A 22,836-nucleotide genomic window follows, 5' to 3' on the forward strand; every position below is an offset into this window, starting at 1 on the left:
ATGCATTCAGGTTTGTTCAGTTATGAGGGTTGGAGTAAGCAGAAGCTTTGCCCTTGCATTAATTTGTAGTATCAAAAGCTGGTACTACACTGGTGAGCTATTTCTGATGCATCCACTTGTCTATAATAGCGAGTTTTAGAATAGAGGCCCCAAACGTTTTAGGGACCCAAAGAAATAGTGTCAAAGCCACTGCGCATGCGCAAGAAGCAAAATGCGTTTGGGTTTTGCGTTGGGAACGCTATTTCACCGATTTAGCGGCAGCCCAAATAGCGGGCCCAAAAGCTTTGCGTCAGCAAACATGGCGGCACCCATTGAAGCGACGGCTCTAACCTAGCACTTAACTGGGTTCATTTCGTGGTAACGCGTGAAGTTCGCAAGCTAGGAGTAGTGACTTGCGGTTATCGCTTTCTCTCAACTAGCGTGTGGTATAAAGATTGATTCATTAGATGCCGCTGATTCTGAATTCGATTGCGGATTTTATGACTCGTAGGCCTAACACGGCTAAGCTTGGCTGGTGAAGGCACGTGAAGTTAGTTTGCTCAAAACTAAGCGCAACTAATTGCTTGCTGCTCACAGAATAACCTCTAAATTGTAATTAAACGCGTATACACGAAAGTCAAAATTACTTTTCCTCTCATAAAATGGTATATTTTATTTAATTATTTCGAACAGCTTTTCTTTGACGCCGTAGTGGCGCTGTCAGCGCAAGACGCTATCCACAAACGTAAAACCCTATTTTAAAACTGTTCCCTCCTGCATGCCCCAACGCTAAACACCCGCAAAGCTCTTTGGGGCCCCTATTCTAAAACTCTCTAATGAAAGAAAATTTTGCACAAAGCCTCCTCTCCTGCAGTCATATCTTGCAATCAATGTCGTCTCCCACTAATCAACATCAGTTGGCAGCAGAACTAATGCATAACACACACTGCTTGAACTTATACATTTTTTGTAACATCTCTTTACTGCAACAAGCACCTGTTTGTACTTCCATCCAAGCACAGCAAGAACAAAAAGGTGACAATGACAACTCACCATAATCAACGACAAAGGATGCTGGAATATGGTCTGCAAAAAACAGAAAAAGACATATGTGCATTGAAAAACTGTCAACGTCACTCACACATTTCAAATATTGCTTTCAACAGTGTGAGGCACATCAAAAACATTACTCTGATCTCTTTAGGAATGAAATACTGCCAGCAACAATTTACTAGTAGTGCAAATATATTGCTATAAAGCATGTTTACAACCAACATCAGACTTTTCAGACTGCCTCGGGGCTGCGAAAACATAAAAAAAAGAAGGCTGCTCTAGGCACAATTTGGTACAGCTGTTCACCAATGTGCACAGCATTTCAAAACTACCAAATCATCCATCCATGAAAGTACCTCATTTACAGGCATGGCTACCTGCAAGGTGTAGGAACCTTATCTGCAACTTCACAGCTACTAGCCAAGAGCATAATTTATAGTGCATGAATGGCTTCTGCGCAATGCTGCCAGACTCACCTTCCAATCGAATCTTCTTGGCTGGAGAGGAGCCTGCTTCCCACTCTGCCTTACGCTTGCCATTGACAGCTGCCACCACAGGAACTTTTTCCTTAGGTGACTGAGACTGCTTGACAGGGCTTTTCTGCTGCTGTCCTTGTGCCTTTGATGCAGCAGATGCTTGCTTTGTGGCCTTCAGAGCTGGCACTATATAGTAAATATCAGTGTCAATAAACCAAGGACTAGTGAGCATCTATTTGCTGGTTAACATTTCCACAACCACAGCCTAGGCATATTATGATTCAATTCAAAATGTAATCTCTATGCCACTTATAGGAACACACGACTCCAGAATATTTACCATCATCTAACTTGCGACTTTCCTCGGCTGAAATAAAATCCTTCACCCTCAATATTTTGTAAGAATCATCATGGGCTCAGAACTATTTGTCAGAATCTATTCTCAAGGCCACTGTTAATGTAGTCTTAAAATATATAGTACAGTAGAACCTAGTTCATACATTTTGGAAACAAAAAAACCGTGAGAGAAAAACGTACAGTGAAACCTCGTTAAACCGTAGTTGGCCGGAGCTGGCCGGAGTTGGCCATTTCATCTTACTTTAGAATCACATAATCATTGCGATGTACAGTTATGGAACTCAAGGCAGTAAACGTGGCTGGAATGTAAATTTAGATAGGCTGGTCTATTGGCTTTCAAAAATGCCATAATACATGACCACTAGAAGCTTTCTTTCATTGAAGAGAAACAAACTGATCCACATGGGTAACGCTCATGTGCAATCATATGTCACAGAACATTCCTTTTTTATTGCTTTATTCAGCTTAATAATATTTGGGGTTTTACGTGCCAAAACCACTTTCTGATTATGAGGCACGCCGTAGTGGAGGACTCCGGAAATTTTGACCACCTGGGGTTCTTTAACGTGCACCTAAATCTAAGCACACGGGTGTTTTCGCATTTCGCCCCCATCGAAATTTTAAAATGCTGTCGATTTTTCAGTCACCAATTTAGACATACTTGTTTTGGAATATGAGCTATATTGGACTGTCTACAGTTGTATTATCACATACGGTATTAAGCACAGTGCATGTACATACAGCATAGGAAACAGTCTGTCAGATTGGGATATGATACGACTGTTTTGCGTATATTCATAGGGAACCCACCAAGTGCTAACAACATATACAGGGCTCTGACCACGAGGGTTTAGTCGCTTAATGTGTGAAAATAACATTTTAAACGCACAGAGTAATATTTTCCACTTTTTTTTTCCCACATTCTTCTTGCCAATGTTGCAAATTTTGCAGCATCTGCATAGGCTTAAAATGGGATGGGAATTTTTTTGTTTAATTTTTCTTTCTGATACGGTGCTGAAAACTTGTACATATATGTAATGTTATGTGCATATTTTAAATATTCAGTCTATGTTGTTATTTCATCAGGTTCTAATTTTATGTGAGCTTCCTAAGTTTTTGCAAAGTTTTACAAAACATCAGTTTCTTAAATTTTGATGAAGAGGGTACCTATGGCTTCTGTACGATTCAAGGAATGCAATAAAATTAACCTTATTGCTTTGCGTTACTTACAACAAAAGTTGCGAGACTTCACTTAGTCACCAGAAAAACACTCTCGAGGTTCTTATTCAATACCCTGCAATTCGTCTTCAAGGTAAGGCAGAGCAATAAGGTTGGTCTTATTGCATTCCTTGAATCATACAGAAGCTATTGATACCTTACTTAATGAATTCTAAGAAACAGATATTATGCAAATCTTTGATGAGGATAAGATCATCATAGGAAGCTTACATAAAATTTGAACCAAAGGAGCCGAATGAAAATGGACCTTATATTATAAATAAGCGCATGACATTAAATATATGTACAAGTTTTCACCACTATGCCTCAAAAAATATAGATTAAGAAAATTTTTGATCTAGGACTCACACCCCCCCCTTTAAGTATTTATCTATTTATCTAACAACAATGGACATTTGAAAGTAAATTTAATTAGTCCAACTAATTATTCAATAAGCTACGGCAGAATATTCAACTCGCTTGAACAAATAGGGCAGAAAAATAATGGAACCCAGTAGCGATTTGCGCTATCCCTTAACACAGAAATTAATTTGCTGATGAATATCCCAAAATTAGCATGATACCGCTTCATTTCAATACTCTAAGGACTTTGCTGTGGAAGAATGTAACTAGAAGTACTGAAACTACTGTCCATAGTTCCTCTTGTGGCTGCAATACAAGTTATGCTTAATAGAACTAAGAACAGACTAGCCTTTTCTTTTTCAGCGTGTCTCCCACCATTCCTATAACTTCCAACCACTGCAATATATATTTCTCTCTTGGTCATTCTGAATCAACTTGGTGATGTTTTGAGAGTCTTTAAATTCGTCCGTCACTTCCACTCCCAATCGCCCTAATGCGCTTGAACTTCTTTACAGGTGTGACCGCTGTCAAACTTACCTACCTCCCTTTAAACTTTGCGTTGTCAGTCTCTTATAACCTGGGAACTATGCTAGCCAGAGTTCTTTTATGGGCAAATCAGTTAGTGGAGCAAGGTTCTTGACAGGGATAATTGTCATCCACACAAATGTAGCACAAAGCTACAGAGGAAACCCATACAGGTTTCTTTGAACACAAGCTTCGCAATTGAGAAAAAATTTCTCCTGGTCTGGGATTTGAACCTGGGACCAACACCGTTCCAGGCCATCTGAGCTAACTAGGAGGCTAGCAGTTCAAATGGTGAGGGCAAACTAACGAACTCGAAGCACTGGGACACTGAATAGAGCAAATCAATTCTGCAGAATCCCGCAAGGTAGAGGACTGTTTATGAAAGAAAAAATTCTCATCCACTCGAATGTAGCACAAAGCTAGAAAAGAAACCCATACGGGTTTCTCTGAAAGGAAAGTTTGCAATTGAAAAAATTCATCCTGGTCTGGGATTCATTTTAGATATTATGCCCGGGCCTGACCTGAACCCGAAGCTCCTAGGCCCGAACCCATGCAGCGTTCCCACGCATGTCTCTCTCTCATCACTCTCTATTATGCCAAACCTCTGTTCACAGTAAAACTCACTCGTTAGCTGTTCCAGGAGTGCAAACCATCAATATATCTTAGCCTAGTTTCCTTCTGAACGTGCTTAAAATTTCATCAGCATGAGTAACACATATTGTTACCTGTGCTTATTGAAATTCAGTTTTAGACAACCTTTGGATCATTTCATGCAATGAGGTTATATTATCCACCGGCAAGTGGAACATTGACCCATGTTGCCACGAAGTACAAAGCTACGAACAGTGGAGAGCACCAACCAGTAGTAAAGCACGGAAGAGGTACTGCTAAGCCTCCCAGCCTGCGGAGGAGTTGGCACCCCAGACCAACCTACCCCTCTTACCAATGTCCTCTTTCCAAATATTTAGGCCAAATTTCCACCCTGTGTCACTAAACAATCATTCATTCATCACTGCATGTAATGCAAAAAGGCCACTTACCATCCTCATCTTCAGACTCCTCATCAAGTTCTTCATCATCCAGTTCTTCATCGTCAAGTTCCTCATCATCAAGGTCCTCATCGTCAAGCTCCTCATCATCTAAGTCTTCATCAGCTACACAGAAAGTAGTCAAGATAAGTAAAACTATTCGTCCACATATGCTTTAATATTCACTTCGGGACTATAAATTACTATCTGCAGAATGTTTTTTACAACACAAAGCTTCATCAGAACCTGATATCACTTTTGTCAGTTATAATAATTTAAGAATTTCGGAGAGATGTTGTGGAAACAAAAATATACACAAAAGAATTGGGCAACACCAAAAAAAGTTGCAGTTATGCACAAAAGGTCAAGCACTGATAGAAATAGCAAAGTATTCGACAACTACATGAAGTAAGATTCATAGTTTTATCGCACATATAAATTGCATTAAACAATCGATTCCTAATTAAATTAACCAGCATGGCATCACACACACACACAGGCAAACATGAACACATCTCACTCGATGCCGAACACTCGCTGGCACAACGCTGGTGCAATGAAGAGTGCCAGCCTTGAGGACCGACTGCCTTGGGCTGCCTCTCGCTTCAACGTGTATCCAACACGAGATTATGCAACCTCCACCACTAAGCGCTTGGGGAAGACAGCGCACATGAAGCGACCAGACATCTCCACTAGCCCAAGCTTTAGACCTGCCACATATTACCTCCAAGATACGACAGCGTGCGGCTTGCGTATGTGCTCAGCCGTGAGGAGCCCCATGCTAGTGCGAAGCCACGATCGGGGTAGGAGACGCGTGCTCACCCACGTCCTCCCCAACCGTGCATTGATCAGGCGACCTCTAACATTGGGTGTACAGGACGGCATGCATCAAACCACCATCCTTCTCGCTTCACCTTTGCATGCTTTGCTTGCACATCCAGCAAACGGAGCACAATCTCCTTTTAGCGCGAACCTTGTGGTGGTGGCGAAAATTCACCCGGGGTGTCCATGTAAATGCTATCACAATAAAATGACATCAGAACCTTTTTTAGAGTATGCAGTGCTATCACTGAACATTCAGTCGGTCAAGGGCGCAAAAGAAAGGTTACCATTCCCAGGTACCACCTCCCTCCCTATATATATACTATGAAGGACCTTAAAGGGACACTAAAGGTTACTACTAAGTCAACGTGGACTGTTGAAATACCATCACAGAAACCTCGAAACGCTTGTTTCGTGCCAAGGAGAGACTTATTTTAAGAGAAAATGTGTTCTGAAGCGTCCGCGTACCTCTAGCGCAGTTCAAATCGCCCGCCCTCCGATCGAGGAGTACTGACATCATGGTCTCATAGTGACGTTGCGCCATCGGTGAGTAGAACGGCGTCCGCAGACGGCGCTACGGCTTTTCTGCGCAAAACGCGAACGCGCGGCCAGAAACAGAGCCAAGACAGAGCCGACAGCAGAGCGAAAGCGGGAGTATGGTGGCTAGCGGAAGGAGAAACGAATTACGTCCCACATTACGTCCCACGGAGAGTCCGTTTTCGTTAAACTATAGGCTGCGGCGAGTTCGCAGCGTGGTCGGCGTGGTCTATGAGAAGCGACGAGCCTTTTCGCACTCGCAACAGGGCATAAAAATGTGCGAATCGACGCAAAACTCGGCCTAGAAACGTGCTTTGCTACAGCCAGGGCTCAATACGACCCAAGCTGGCACGAGCCAGATGTCGTTTCCCGCACCGCCACCAGGCGCCGCTACTATACCTCAAACTCCAACGCAAGACGCCCATAAGCTGGTACTTCGTTCTGTGACGCTAACTTCGACGCTCGTCGCAATGGACCCTGACACCGACAGATTGGCTCGCGATGGTGGGCTCAACTTCAGCGATTTGAGCACTGACGAGCACGACCTGCTGCTGAGGGCTCGCACTGCCGGCGTCGTTGCGTACTACGACGGCGGCCTCGACACCGGCTCTCCGGAGCGGGAAAGCAACGAGGGCTTCCCACGACATCACATGGACGTGGCATTCTCGCTGATTGTTCCAAATGAAAGTTTCGCGAGCCAGGAGAACCCTCACAGCACGACGCGATAACGAAACTACTGAAACTCCAAAGCGTGCACGGCGCAGAATCGAGCGCGCAGAGTCGAGCGAAAACGAAACCTTTCGAACACCCATTATACTGAAGGGTAACGTCAAAATGTTATTTTTTCTTAGAATCGAATAGACGTAGACAAGTAGCATTTTTTCCCGTCTTATAATCGAATGAAATGATATTTTTAATACGAGTAGTTGAGTATTAGTAACACAAATTATGAGGAGTCCTTTCGTCATCGGGCTAGTAACGGAATGTCGCTGGGGGGTCTCAAATCGTGTCATGCATTTACCTCAATTTCTCGGTTACTAAAGCTCTGTTCGCGATTATATTGACGGCTTAGACGTTCTAGAACATTGCTCTACCACTTTAACTTGAGTTTCTGGTAACCTTTAGTGTCCCTTTAAAAGCTGCACCCCACCACTATCCGCCGTCAATCTCTGAGGAAGGAGGAGAGTTCAGTCTGAAACATCACAAAACAAGAGGGTTTAATAAATCTACTTTTTGGTTGGAGCCGTTGCTAAATTAATTGTCCCTACCTGACAGGTAATCCTGTCAAAATGTGTAATTATGTGTAATTATTAAATGTGTAATGTGTAAAATGTGTAAATTTTTATCAGCAACCTTTACAGAAGGCAACATAGTGAAGAAACAAAGAATTGTCATACGTTTTACCATACGTGTTGACACTCTGCCTGTCAATGCAACTAGATATTGTTCACGCTTGTCCTCTATTCCTATCAATGAGAATAGGTGGCACCACAACAAGGGGTTCCACCAAGCCAATCCGCCTCTTTCATTTTCCTGTGCTGCCTTCTGCCGCACGCCACTGAAAAGGTTTTGGAAGGGTCCTGGGGCTTTCGCCGGTTGATTTGTGTAGCTGCGCCCACGTTGAGTGCGCGTCGGTTGTGTATTTCGTGGATCGCGAATCGTTATTAATGGCTTCTTTGGGACAGCATGTCGTTCCCGAAGCCATTTAGCACTCAATTACTACTGGGTGAGCAGGCCTGAGTGTGCTGTTCTGCAAACAGTGCGGCCGATAAAGGCACGCTGAATTACGTTAGGTGGCATGGCTGCCTTGGAAATTGTCACTGATTTCTTCACTTGGACATCACTTTTTGCATTCTTTTTACAGATTATTTATACGTTTCGCATATTCAAAAAGTCTTCAAGCGCATTCTTCTGCGTCGGATTTATTAAAGCGGTGCACTTGTTTACATCGACATATACAGACACAGGTTGTTGTTATCGTCAAATATTGTGGAAAAGGTCCATCACTGATATGAAATAGTGTCAAAATGTAGCAAAACATGCATATCTGCGTATATGTGCCATGTTGTTACACCCTGAGACGAGTCAATATGAGCGGCCGAACCACTTAAACAATGGCAACTGTGATCCAGATACATGTATTACGGGCTGTTAATTAAATCATTCTCGCTTTTCTTTTAACTCCATCATACTTACAGTTTTAGCGTGCCATAGAGCATTATTAGAGAAAACTGTGCTCACATAAGTGCTCATTTGTAGGCCATGTTCTCTCACGAAAACGCGCGGATGCCACCGCTCACACGGCGTTGGTATAAATGAGCGAGGCGGTTGTTTATGCTGCTGTATACCGAATACACCGTCTTTTGTTTGCCGCTTGATGCAGGGGCAAACAGTGCATCTGTGAAATTGAGAAATGTGTCGGCAAAGCAAAACGTACAGGCCCACCCATATACATAGCAAAGGCGGCTGACAGCCTACAGGTATGGTGCCGTACAGATGTTGGCACAGCGCTGTGTCGCCGCTTACCGCTTATTGTGTACGCGCCGTGCGAAATGAAGTGTAGCTGATTTCAAATTGCTAAGGCCAGAATTGAACTATAAAAGCAGTTTCGTTCGACCTAACTGCTTACATTTCAGTTCAGGTCCACCGGTAGCGAGTGCACGAACTCGACGGTGCCAGGTTAACCTTCGCTGAACAGGATCGGCATTGGCTCAAACTTCGTGGGCACGGGTTGAGAGGGTTAAAGTTTGTTCATTTCAACTTGGTAGGCATGCTTGACTCATTTTGACCACGATTAATTATATATACAAGCGAAGACGCTGTCACTCTTGTGTTGCTGGTTCGACTGCCGATCGCGCGGGGTTCGGTCGAACGATGGTCGGCATGCTGTTTTTGCAGGTGCCTTCGACAAGGAAGCCTGTCACAGTACAACTCGCGCTCGTCAGTTGCGTTGTTGTCGACCTGGTATGATAAAAAGGTTTCAGTGACGCACAATAGTCGGTCAATCACTAAAGTGAGCGTCTTGTCGGTCTCGTATCGACACAGCGTTGCCGCGCCTTACGAGTACGTGCAGTCAAGAACGCGCTGCTACCACCAGCAAGTGAGGACCAATGCTGCAGAAAGACTTCGTCAGCAAACGTGATGTACTTAAGTGTCGCTCAAGTGCAATGCACGGGTTTTGCGTTAAATTAGCGAGCCATTCATGAAAGGCTGCAACTACCTGGCTCACGGTGCAGTCCGGACAACTCGGACGATGCCCTGGCCGCTTTCGCTTTTAAAGTGGAGTTGCGGTCTTACGCTACGCACGTTTTCGGCACCGCACCGATGTCGAGCTACCAGTAGAGTTTTAACGCGCTACACGGCACGAGTGTTCGCAGCAGCGCGCGTCCGAGCATCTTTTTTTTTTTTTTTTCGGGGGACTTTCCGGCGCTTGGCCATGCGCGCGACCCTTCCAAAACGTTTTGCGACTAATCGGCTAGGGCAGGGCGCATGCGCCGTCGCGCCATGGAAGAGACGGATTCGACCCTATCGCAGGTTGCTATGGGATCATTCGGTGAAGCCATTGTAGCGCAATTAAACACAAAGAACAGAATACCAGAGGCCATGGCCATTCTTTTTGTTTTATTTGCACTATAATCGCTTCACAAGTGTCAACAAACATGCCCAAGAACAAGTTATTTTAGGGTATCATTCGATGTCATGGCTTGTATCTGCACATTTTTTATTATGGTGAGTGAAACATTCCAGCTGCAGTGGACACCAGGTCGTCTCACTTCCTGTTACTTTACTGGGACTGCATGAATGTGCAGAACAGTAATGAGGACGTGGCCTTCTTGTTCCAAGCTTTTTCACACACCCACTCATGGCATACCTGCCCGATTCAGTTAGTAGCCTGGAATTGAGATTCAGAATGAAGCACTTCGTGCCCATAGTCTCATCAGGTCAGCTTTGGACCCTAGCTGGCCTTCGCAGGTTAATCGAAACAATTAGCCCATCATGCCAAATGCATTGGCGATGACAACCATCCACTAACTCGGCCCATGCCATCACTGAAGCTTCCATATCAAACACCACCACACAAGTAAAAAATTAAAAATTAAATAGTGAAGTTTTACGTGCCAAAACCACGATTTGGTAATGAGGCACGCCATAGTGGGGAACTCTGGGATAATTTGGACCACCGGGGATTCTTTAACATGCACCTAAATCTAAATACATGGGTGTTTTTGCAATTCGCCCCCATCGAAATGCAGCAGCCGTGGCCAGGATTCGATCTCACGACTTCGTGCTTAGCAGCCCAACACCATTGCCAATAACCATAGCCATAGCCAACCACGGCGGGTATCACACAATAGAGTCAACAGTGGATAACAGTGAAGAAAGACAAGGTCTTCTTGGGCGCATTAGAGCACCATGTGGCTTGTTTAGACTGCACTACCTTCTGAATCGGTCCATATTTTTTTTATGATTAAGTAAAGCCATAATTCATGTTCCGGTTTTATGCGCACGCAGTTTGAACTGCATCTGGGTTTCATTGCACCGCTGCTTCCGCGGTGCATTTCCGCGCTTGCCGAGAAAGAGAGGGAGATTGTAGAAGAGAGCACAGGCGGTCTCTGCTTTGCCTCTTTTTTTCATTTTTTTAACCGTCTAGGTTAAGAGGAACTTAGCAACACAAATTTCACGATTATTCTGCATGGGAAACGACGCCCAAAAGGTAGAATTTCGCTAGTTATATCTGATATGCGGTGCATAACGTATCGTTATATACGGTTTTTCTCGTAGCCTTAAGTTGATACTCTGAAGCCGACTCATCATTATAACCAATATATAGTTATAAGTGGACTGCACTTCTACGATAAATCAGGATTACACATTAAATTCGACAGTTATACCTGTAAGAGGTTTCAATAGATTTTTGACGGTGGTAAGATACTGAGACTGCAACGCTATGTAGGCTATCTCTGGACAGATACTTAGTTCCAGCATTTGATAATCAAACGATTTCATGCCATAAGGTACACTATTTGTTGGGTGCGGCTACAATGCTTTATCCGGACCTCCCCCTCGGCCGCAGGTTACGTGTAGCAAGCTGATTGTGTTTTCAAATACGGATATAATGGTCTCAAAAAACAAGGCATGATGCAAGTTGTGCAAACTGACATTTTTCACGCTGGATCTGCCCAGCACCTGGCATTCTCCAGGTGTATGGTGAATCCTGCGCGTCGTTCGCTACAGGGCGTACCGAGAAGGCATAAAGACAATCCTCGCTGTCATAGCAAGGGATGCGTAGTGAGGAAAAGCATTTTTTATGTGGCCACTCGATTAAGAAAGGAAATTTAGCTTCAGCTGTAGTTTTCTTGGGCTTTCCAGCGTGCAGGCATAAGTGGCCACTTTCAAAAGAAAGGGGGCAAGTGCCCCCTTGTCCCCCCAGTAGATATGCCTATGGTCACGTGAACAGATAGCATCATTGTCACGTCACGCATAGGAAGCCTCCACACAAAACGGAGCAGGCGTGCATATGGAAGCTCTCTAGCCAAGCCAATGGGCCACGCATGACACAATCAAAGGTAAATGTACCTTTTCACTCAGCATTCAGAGGCATAGCTCAGCAGCATGTTTGTTGATCTGAGTGGGAATGGTCATGTTAGAGAGCTCACTCAGCCATGGTAGGATAGTCCCATCAATCTCAAACTTGCACTCATCAAGAGTTAAGGGAGGAGGAGGGGATCAGAATTAACTTTTTTGTTTCTTGACAGAAAGGGCTGAAATTTGGCACACACACTACACATTGCAACAAAGAGACAAATCCAAAATTTCATTAGGATACCTTCATTAGTTTTTGTTTTACAAGAATTTATAAGTTCCTTGGTTGTGGAAAGCCTGGCACAGTAACAAAAGACGATAGGGAGCTGGGAATACTTTGCACGTTTGCCCAAATGTCTAATCTACATCAAGACAGTGTTCAATTTTTTTTTAGTGCACTAATAATATTTTGCTTAACATAAAATGCACATGAATGTGCTTCACTGCATGGAGCCATGTAGTAATTGTGAAATAATTAAATAATTGAAATATAAACATTTCAAGACTGTCTTTAAGTAGAGCACAGCTTGTGGATCACAGCAAAACTGGACCAAAATCTGTCCAGCCATTGTTGTGCTACGCTTTTCACGAGCGAGGTGATTGACAAAAAAAAAATGCAATTGAGAAAACTGGCTGCAAAGTTTTAAAAGCACTGCAAATTTATTAAAAGCACCAGGGCTGTAATATTTTGAATCATTGCTGTCAGACATCTTACACTTTTGCATCTTTGTTTGGTGGGCTTTGGATGCCTTCTTCAGGCGTTCTTTATCCTTTTCTTGAGCCGTCTGGAGTAGTGCATGACCACCATTTTCACTGCCAAACCAAGCCTGGTATCGACGTGTACACCCACAGAACGCGGTTGGCATCTTGGGCACAGAGTTTTGGCGATCAGAGTTTGGTGATCGCGGAAACAGGCACAATAATAAACAGGCACAATAATGAACTCAGTCACAAGGGGCCGAAATTTGTCCTTGGCCTTGCTGGTCCACCAAACTGAACTTCCGCTCAGTTGCGGACACTGCGCGAAGGGAGTCGCGAACGCTGCATGCCTGCGCTTCTGCAGTCACCGCCGACACAAAACGCGGCTCAAGGCGCGTCTGAATCGTGCGACGTTTCGTCTGGTGAGCCTTGAGTCACCGAACAGTATGTAGCTCGTCGACGGTTGGGGCTCACTCGCAGGCTGTGTGTCCCTGTCGCACGATGCATCGGAAACATATCTGCCGGCGATGGTGACCATCGACCGACGTCGCCTCGTCGTAAACTAAAGTATGCGACCACAGATGGCGCTGTACAACAGGAAACGGAAACGAGGTTTTGCACAGTATGGCCGCTTTACCAGGTGTTCGGTGGCTTTACTGGGTTTCTGGCTGCTGCGCCTCGATCCTGCTCCCGCCAGTTTAGTTGCTGTGTAGCAAACGTAGCGCCTACATGTAGGCGCGACGTTTGCCACACAGCAACCAAACTGGCGGGAGCAGGATCGAGGCGCAGCAGAATACATGTAGCGCTGAGTCATATCAAGTTAAGGCACACTCTGAACTGACTTTTAAGAGCATCCCGAGCGGTTTTTCGTTTATTACGCCGCCGTTACCCTGAGTTGTGCCGCCGCGCTCCAGCTGTTGCATTTCGTGTAGGGCTACTGACAGAATGCGGTTTCCAGGTGGCACGATGGCCTCGACTGGAATAAACGCACACGACACCAAAGATTGAGTAAGCCTGAAAATATTTTATTTGCATTTTACAAGTACAACAGAAAGCACACGTCTACGCATCCACACAAACGCAGTTACATAGTCAAGAACATAGTCAAGGAATGGTTCATTAATAAGGGTAGCACAAACGCACAAGAAGACCTAAGCTACAAAACATACCGTCGGCTGCTAAGTATAATAATTTCCCTGTCACCGCGTGTCACTTTTATACAGCATCTTTACAAGACTACCAGGCCGGGTAGTTTGGTGGAAAGAACGCAACAGCCTACGACCGTCAGCTGCCTCTTCCTTAAGGGTGTCATAATTATCCTAATCTCCGCATCAACGTCGTGCAAGTCCGCATACACGTATCTGTATCTGAGCCATATGTGCCAGCTTAAAACATGTGTAATGAAATTATGATAACCACTGCGTCTTATCAAACATATTGGTTTTGCAAATGCGCATTACAGCTGACAGAACGACATACTGTAAGTGAAGCACAAGAGAACAAGGACAAAAGGAGGATACAACACTTGAAGAAGAAATGAAGAATTAGTAGGCGTACAGCAAACAAGCGATGACGGAGAACACACAATGATGCATCGGGTGTTCTGTGACATCAGTTTGCGTACTTACGGTGTTATGGAGATCAACGGCATAAAAACGTACCTTCAAGCGTACTCCCTCAACCTCCGCCGCATTCATTATGATAATGGCCTAAACAAAATGCCTAAACAAAATGAGGCACTATTTTTCGCCAAGAGTAAACCTCTTTACAGCAAGTCTATGCAATGACTCGCAGACGAAACCAGCATGCTTTCGAAGATGTTTTACCACCGTAGTATTCGAAGCCAACGGCCAGGAAACACATCCGATACCAATAGGCTGTCGGTGGCTAATCAAGTACAAAAACCCTGACGCTACGACTAAAAAGCAGCTTCAACAATCAAATTTAAAAAAAAAAATCAACTGCCTATTTGCCTGAGGTAAAAAAAAAAAACATTCTCAGACACCTCGATTGTTTATGTCAATGGTTTGTGTAAAGTAAAAAATTCAGCATGTTCAGCGCCCCTAGCAGAAAAAGCCCAAATTAAAGTATGCAACCAAATTACAGTAGCTCCACTTGCGTGCTTACGCTGAAACACGCCTCGATTGATTTTTCGCCCTCTGTGGCCATTTGTTGAACTTGAGAGCGTGTGGGGCCTGGCATAGAGTTTCTCACTACATTACCTAGAGGGAAAACTGGCGCTGCTGTGCTGTGGTATGCATGGGAATGCTGGTATATTGTGACTTCGGATTGGCATCGTTCTCTGAGAGACACGACACCTTGAAGACGCGCTTGGCAAGTACCGTTCCGTCTGTCACAATAATTCATTTTCTACTAAAACAGCACGTGAAAAGCTGTTTTAGCTTTATTATTACGCAAAAACATGTTTTGTTTAATTATGAGAACTTGTTATTACGTGTACAATTATATAATACGTAAAAAGTATCAGCAAACCGCTAAAGTTGGAGGACAGACGATAAGGTTCGCGCTCGCTATGAAACAGTTTGTCGTCTGTTCTTGCTTTTCTTCGCTTGGTCATGCATTGTAGGTGAGTAAAGATGTAACATGCGTGCACTGAATGGAAACATTTTATGAAGATTTTACTTTGAGAACGCATTATTTGTGTAGCCAAATCCACGTTTTAGACGAAGCCTCTTACAACATCAGCCAACACGAGCCTCGCAGACACATATACCGTCATTCCCATGACGGCATGGTGCCCCCTTAAGAAACTCCCATAGGCGGTGGCGCCAGATTACCCTCTAGGTGTTATAGTGAGAAACTCTATGGGGCCTGGCGTGGTTTTCAAAGCAGACAACTGCGGTCCGCTGTGGTTGCCAGCTTGCCCGCTGCTGCAGCAGCAACCAATGGCGAGACGCCTTTCAGTACGGCAACCAATCGGAGGCCCGCTTTCATCGCAGGGCCCGTGTGACCGCTTCTAGCAGACCCGCGCTTTTGTGCTTGTGTGTTTGTTACAAGATGGCGACGACCGAAGAATTCAGAAACGGAATGGCGAAACCACGACCTACTGAACTACAGACCTGCACAGATCTCCCTCCTCCAGCACGCCTGGTCTAGTTCGCCTCTTTTGCCGCTAGGGAAAGAACGTACGAGCAGAGTGGCGCTAGTTATAACCTGTTCACTATCGTCTGCTTCGGCGATCTGTTCAGCGCTTGTATTGGCGGTATATGAATAAATTTACAACTATACAAACGAAAACATATTTGTGAATGCTTTGCGTGTAAATAGTGAAACTAGAAGAGGAGGAGCGGTGCAAGAAATGTAAACAACGAGCATAGGTGGCAGCTGCAATGCTAGATCGACGGCATAAATTTCCCTTTCTTAGCCTCCGTATGAGACTGGAAAAATTGTTTAAAAAGATTCATAGGATAATATAGCTTTTTTTTAGTTGATTACAGATAGCCTAATGTCGTAGATGACATTAGAATTTACTGCTGTATGCCGTAGTGAAGGGCAGATGATCTGGTAAACGTATAGTAAAAGTATTCACGAGTAAGTCCTCCGCCTGCTATGTGCAATAGGCTGATCGATTCTGTTTCAAGGGAAGGTGAGCATATCTTGCTTTTAATGTCGTTGGATGTCTAGTTCAGTAGAAAGCTCGCAAAAAATTAAGCGATCCCAGTGCTTTAAAACGTGCTGCACTGCAGGCCTTAAATAGTGTCACGGAACTCTCTTCAAACTGTAAAGCTAGCTTTTCTGCGTGGTTCGGTGGCAGCATAAAGGTGGTGCTTAAGATACGTACGCAGTGAAGCTGTGTGCGTAATTCACTTTTTGAACTCACGACGCATTCACGGACAACTTAAGAGTTAAAATGAGTGGTAATCGTTCTGTCGTCGAACATTACGGTGGTTTCAAGTTTCTAAAGAGCGCAGAAGCGAATTTTACAACGTGTACAATGAAACTGTTGTGTATGTTGCGAACTCTATACACAATGTGATTTATAATAATCTGCTTGAAAAAGGCAATAGGAGCGGCTATTTAACGCTATTTTAGAGAGCAGCGGACTACACGCTCCGACATTTCTCAGGTTCGGGCAGTCAACTTTTGGAGCGAAGTGACCGATCAAAGCCTTGTGACATCACTGTCACTGTGTTAGCAAACATAATCAACTACGCAAGCAATTCGTCACAACACAACAGCTGCCGTACTAATTACAACGCCGCACAGCCGCTCACCGCGTAGCAGACGAACAGGCTATAGAAGCACCACCTACGGCCGTCGGTTGAACGAAAGTGGGTGCCAGCTGCTCCCATAGAAGCCGGATATCTGTGCAGGTATGGAGTTCCAGTAGGTCGTGGGCGAAACTTCGAGCTTTCGAACGATACCAAGAAGGCGCCAATACACTTCGACGTGACCCGGCGCGCGCGCGGTGGTTGTGCTACGTCACGCCAGGTCGGCTAAGCCGCGTCAGGCGTAAATCCGTCCCCCTACAGTACAACGCCGCGCACCTGCCGCAGCTGGAGTAGCGCATGCGCAGAACACCGCGCCGCTCCGTGCCACCTGTCGTGGAACATCGAAACAAATCTTTTCGCGCGCTTTCTCTGTCGGTAGCGATTGCCACCGCGGACCGGACTGTTGCTCGGCGATGGCACGGAAGCAGACACATTCCGCAAGACGAAACATTAAGCAGGAGACACACGGTACGATTCGGCGTTCGATCCGACGTGCGGCGCCGCATGCTCCGGCATGCGGCATACGACGATTCGGGTCACACGGTGCGTGCATCCGAAAGATTGAGCGGCGCGTAAGCTCCGCCCAGATCCAGCCCCCAGCTCGACTTCATAGCCACGTCGAGAAACGCAATATAAACAACTCTGCACAACACTGCTTCGCTTTACACGAACACTGTCAATAAAATCATGCCCCTGCAAGTGACAGAACACTTCACGACGGCGCGTTGTCCACTGACGACTCCGCTAACAGCCAGCGATAGGGCCGGTAGGCCTAGCTAGGCAGACGGCGCTTACGATCCAACCCGAGCTCGTCGAAGAGCGCTTATGTTTGCCAAAACAATTAACACTGTACACTTAGGTCGCCCGTAATTAAATACAATTGGTTTACTCGACGCAGTCGTTGCGAAGGGCAAACGTGCAAGCGAAGCGAGCAGCGTCGCTCAGACGGTCGGTGTGGGATGTCTGCCCGCGAAATGCTCTCGCGTCGCGGTTCCCATCTCGCCAGTAGCTTAGTGCTAGTGTACTAGGCGCTGCTTTGCATAACAGGCACACGTTCGAGATAATTTCACTGAACTGGTAGCTATTTCTTGTCGGAAACAAACTGCAGCAGGCAAGGAAAAAAAAAAAACACTGCGGAAAACCAGCCAGCCAGCGCCGCCTCCGTGGAGGGAACGCCGGATAACGTCATATGCCAGCCGCGCTGTCATTGGCTGTGGCTAGACGACGGTGCGGTTGCCGGTCGCGTCGGACGATGAAAATCTGCCCGGTTTGCCGCAAGCCGGATGTCTGATCCGGCGCTTCGGCACGGCAAAACACCTCGATTCCGGCTGCCGTTCCGGCTCGTCGGACGCCGGATCGGACCGTGCGTCTCCCGCTTTAACAGGTCTCTCTCTCTACATAACACAGACACGTAGCCGCTGCCACTCCTTTTCGTCGCTTCAATAGCTTTCAGTTCAAGAGTACAGCGGTCCCTCAGCCGCTTCCATAGTTTCAGGCACTCTTCGACTGAAACAGGGAAAACAAGCCAAACAAACAGGCGCTGAGTGCATAGCATGTCCGGAGACGTATACACACACGTGCGTAGTAGCATTGACGCTCGTGTTGAGAGGCCGGAGTACATGCGTATCTGCTCCCACGCGTTGTTTTCCCGCTCCGCATCCCAGTAGTCCATTCTTTTGGTGTCGAAGACACAAGGATGTTGCTGGACGGCCTTCAGAAAGCTTTCGATTTCGGAGCGGCACGTGTCGGGCACGCTTTCTTGCGAAGAGGCCATCTCGTTCTGGCTCCGCCTGCCGAGTAGCGAGTCTCTACCTCGACGAGAGAGGGCGCTAGGCGCTAACTTGCTCGGCGCGGTCGGCGCGAAATGCAGTCGGTTGCATTCGGCGCCGGACGACGTCCGAGCGCGCTGAATGCCGCCGGCCGCATCGGCGACAGATGCCGCCGGACTGTATGGGGTCGTTTTCGCCAACGTAACGTCGCCACGACGCGCGCGCGTTACGTCGGAGTGTATTGCCGCCTTTAGGGCTCCGCGAACTGCGGTGATCTTACGCGATTTAAAGCTGTTTTCTCGCCCTACGCACTGATAAATCAATTTTTTTCGGGCACTTTTAGTGCGTTTACAGTCAAACCATTTTGATACAATGTAGATTAGGCCTTGCAGATACTGAAACGCATCGTTGCCAAAAATCGATCTTTTTGCGATTTTCGCGATCTGATCCCCGCGTCCCCCCGTAAAAAACCTATAGGCGTGGATGGATGGAAACCACTTTATTATAAATCCGGCGTGGTTTAACGATCCGGGCTCAGGTCTCCCACAAGGGGACTTCCCGAGGCCTTGCCTCGTCACCGCCTCTGGGCCCTGCTGGGCTGCCCACTCTTGTGTTTTGAGGTTGGAGCTGCGCAGAGCAGAGGCCCACTTGTATGCAAAAGCCTCCGGAGCTATTGCCAGTTTAGCTGATATTACAGGACACTCCCACAGCATGTGCGAGAGCAATTGCAGAAATTTCTCACTTGCTCAGTTATAGACCTCAGACTCTGCCCAGGAGGCGCTGCGGATGGATGGATGGATCGATGGATGTTATGGGCGTCCCCTTTGGAACGGGGCGGTGAGTTGCACCCCCAAGCTCTTGCTACTATGCTGTCTAATATCCTACCTAGGAAAAACCCGTCACCAGCGCCCCCATCGGAGCCTTGGCGCTAACTGAGTAGTGCAAGGAGAGCTGTCCGCAAGCAAAGGTGCACAGACCACAATGGACCCTTCTCTTTCGTTTGTGTTGAGACATGGTTTCCTAAAAATCAAGGACCTGGAAACCTTCCGCTCATCGACGCTTCGGAAAAGAAGCTTAGCAGGGCGAAGTACGTGTACAATATAAAATAAAGTCTCAAGTGTTATTGCGGCGTGCTGCAACTCACAAATAGAGAGAGCATCAGGTTTGTCTATAGGCATATCAGCATACAAATCTAAGCATTTCAAATTGTTTCATATTGAATATGCCCTGAACACAAGACTTATTAAGTATCTCCAATATTTTTATGTATTTTATTGTAATGTTTTGTCTCGCAATTATTTACAGAGAGTAAATCCTTTCATGGCCTTTTCCAGGGCAGAAAACAGAAAACGTTTTCCAAGGCAACCAATAGCATGTGATCATAACGAAAGTAAGCTTCCTACAGTGCCTACGCGCTGCATCTTTCTTTCTCGCAGGAGCTACAGCATCGCTCAGTACCTTAATTTGAACCTTTTGCAGATGCTTCAAGCAACAAGCGCGCACAAATAAAGGTAAATAAATGCGACATTTTTTTCTTTACACATGTGCGTTATTTCGCAATTACTAATCCAGTGCTCCTACAGCAACTTTATTGCTCACATTTGAAAAACGCAGTCGAGCAGGCTCAGCACATTGCGAAGCGTGCTTGTTGTATCAGCGCAGGACATACAAAATACCGAAAGTAGAAATGAGCTCGCGATGCAACGATGCTCTAGAACAGGATTTTTAACTCATAAACGAACCAAAATGTTTGGTTCGACTGACCACACAAATCTCTCCGTTCCACTTGTTGAGTCAAGCGGAGATGGATGTCTGTTAAAAGGCGGAGATATCGATGGCACATAAGCAAGATGGTTCGCAACGTTTATTTCTGTTACCAACGAAGTGGCGGCTGCAGATTCTTGAGCTTTTTCCTTAGTTGCCACGGTCCTCCGTCAGGGCTACGCAACACAATTACAGAACAAAATTGTCACACTTTCTCATGCGAGCCGCTGTGCTGTGGGGAATGCAAGTAATCCGATTACCCAACATGTTGAACGGCCCGTATCCAGCGCTCTCACCTTTCCCCTTCATATGATCGTGATGGAAATCGGTAAAACTGAATGTTGGTATTCCGTCCTTCATGTTCATGGCAATTTACAACACAACAGTAACGTCGATTGTGGCGTTTCTTTATAGTGCGCGGAGCTATCGCGGTTGCCGTCGTTTCCGCCATCAGTCTGACGAATGAGCCAGTAAGCGCTTTATGGCAGTTCGGAGGTGCATCCGACTAGCGTAGAAATTCATAGCTCTCCGTCTGGGTGTTAAATGCGCAAAACGCTCGCCATATGGACCAAAATCTAGTTAAATCGTTGTTTCGCAGTCGCTAGCTGCATACGCAACTTAGCAAGGGAGTCGGGCTTCGCACTACTCAATTACTGCCTCTTCGCACCGGCAGGTGGCGCTACACGTCCTGCAAAACTCCAGTCTGACGTCCATAGAGCCCCCACATTCGACAAGCAGGGTCCAGAAATGGCACAAAGACTGGCAGCGAGACAGATGGATGCAAATTCATTCATGCCCACCCCCTGTGACCATGGCAGGCCCACTACAAATACAGAGCTAGCACGATTGCAAGGTTAGACCACAGGGCCCCCTCTAGCTATATAACGTAAGCATGTAAGCTTTGTATTGTGTGAATAAATGTCACTTGTGTATTTGGTCATGTAATTTCTGTACCGTAGTGCCTAAACACCCTCAGCACTATGCACAGGATGTTTCATGTACCCCACTGTGGCTGCATCCCCAATAGAGCCCAACCCCTCTTTTTTTTCTTTGCAAATGCTTTTGGTGTTGTGCCTGTGACCTCAAGGCAACTGGCGCACGTGCACATTCTCTTCTTAAGCAAACTGTTGCTATGAGAAATCCTGCATGTACCAAATGTCTCAAATCGCTAGTAGGCGAGGATGATGTATGTGTGCATGGCCTAATGGGTACAGTATGGGACGTTTGTGCCATGGCACCCAGGATCAAAGCCCACCATCAGAGATGGAGTTTTCTTTTTCTATTGCACAGTTTTGAAATGAGGTGACAGGAACCTACCTATGTGCCTACTGCAAAGGGCCTGATATGAGGCAAAGAATGCTTCACATTAAAAATTATGCTAATCCAACACAAATGCTGGAATCTATGTAAAAGCTGTAAGCAGCTATTTACATGCTTACAAAATTAAATGTGATACATAGAAGTGTTTTTATTGTCATCCTATGCAACATGAAATATCACGCAATGTTTAGTTCATATTTCTGCCAGTTTTTTTTTTACTTCATGCGCTCTTTGTCGCTTATTTTTCTGGAATTCTGCACCAGTCACTCGTACGAAGAATGTTCAATTCTTCCCTTTGGTCTTCTCTAAACCTAGTGTCTGAGCTGCCTTTGTTTACATTTCACATCAAGAGCATTGGATTTCGACACAGCAGGCCGATGGCAAGTCCCAAGTGAGAATGGCAGCCCATAAACAAATGTCATGAAACAACATTCACAGCGCATGCCTTTTATCTTAATCTTCTCAGACTACCAAATATTAAAAGCGCAAAAGAATATCAGAGCTCAAACTTGATTCAACTTTGAAACACCCCCAATGCAGTCCGAAGTCTATTCTTGGCGATAACTAGCCAGGTAAAATTTTCAGAGAAGGGTTTATCGCGGGAGCTGCACGATGAATTCTTCCAGCTAGGCAAGCCTGGCCAAAACCTGAAACTGACAGGGCACAACAAATATATGTAAATCTCACGCTATGTGAGAATCGATGTAAGCGAAGCTTTCTGTGCTGTTTGTTTTGACTGATGGTAATTAGCAGTGACGCTGACAGCGAACGTTTAATTTGTTCAACGTTTTGTGAACACGAGAGTGCCAAGTTGTGCCAAGAGTGCTTGGCACGAGAGTGCCAAGGTCTTGAAATCGTTACCTTGCATGCACCACTGCTGTTTATCTGCATAGTACACTAAGCACACAGGGAGAGGTGCTTGCTTGAGGTGTTGTGAGCCATATTTCATAACCTCCGAGAGCGTTGAGCATTGCCATTGTCTCACATGGCACATATCGCACCATGGCAGAAGTATTAAACTTGCATTGGATTATGGAGCTGTACTTGCCAAAATCACAATCGGATTATGAGGCACGCCGTAGTGGGGGACTCCAGATTAATTTTGACACCG

At 45.7% G+C, this 22,836-nt stretch overlaps 1 protein-coding gene across 1 annotated transcript in view; it reads right to left on the reverse strand.

Annotated features, from left to right (window-relative positions):
* The window catches only part of LOC142582038 (uncharacterized), a 54,476-nt gene that overhangs the window by 26,342 nt on the left and 5,298 nt on the right, over window positions 1-22,836 (reverse strand). The window contains exons 3-5 of the mRNA XM_075691461.1: window positions 5,012-5,125; window positions 1,509-1,694; window positions 1,033-1,065 (exon numbers count right to left, since the gene is read on the reverse strand). Of these exons, the coding sequence (XP_075547576.1) occupies window positions 1,033-1,065; window positions 1,509-1,694; window positions 5,012-5,125 (333 nt within the window). The remainder of the gene's footprint in view (window positions 1-1,032; window positions 1,066-1,508; window positions 1,695-5,011; window positions 5,126-22,836) is intronic.

Source organism: Dermacentor variabilis, chromosome 1 (genome assembly GCF_050947875.1).
Source record: "Dermacentor variabilis isolate Ectoservices chromosome 1, ASM5094787v1, whole genome shotgun sequence".
In the NCBI taxonomy this organism is placed as follows: Eukaryota; Metazoa; Arthropoda; class Arachnida; order Ixodida; family Ixodidae; genus Dermacentor; species Dermacentor variabilis.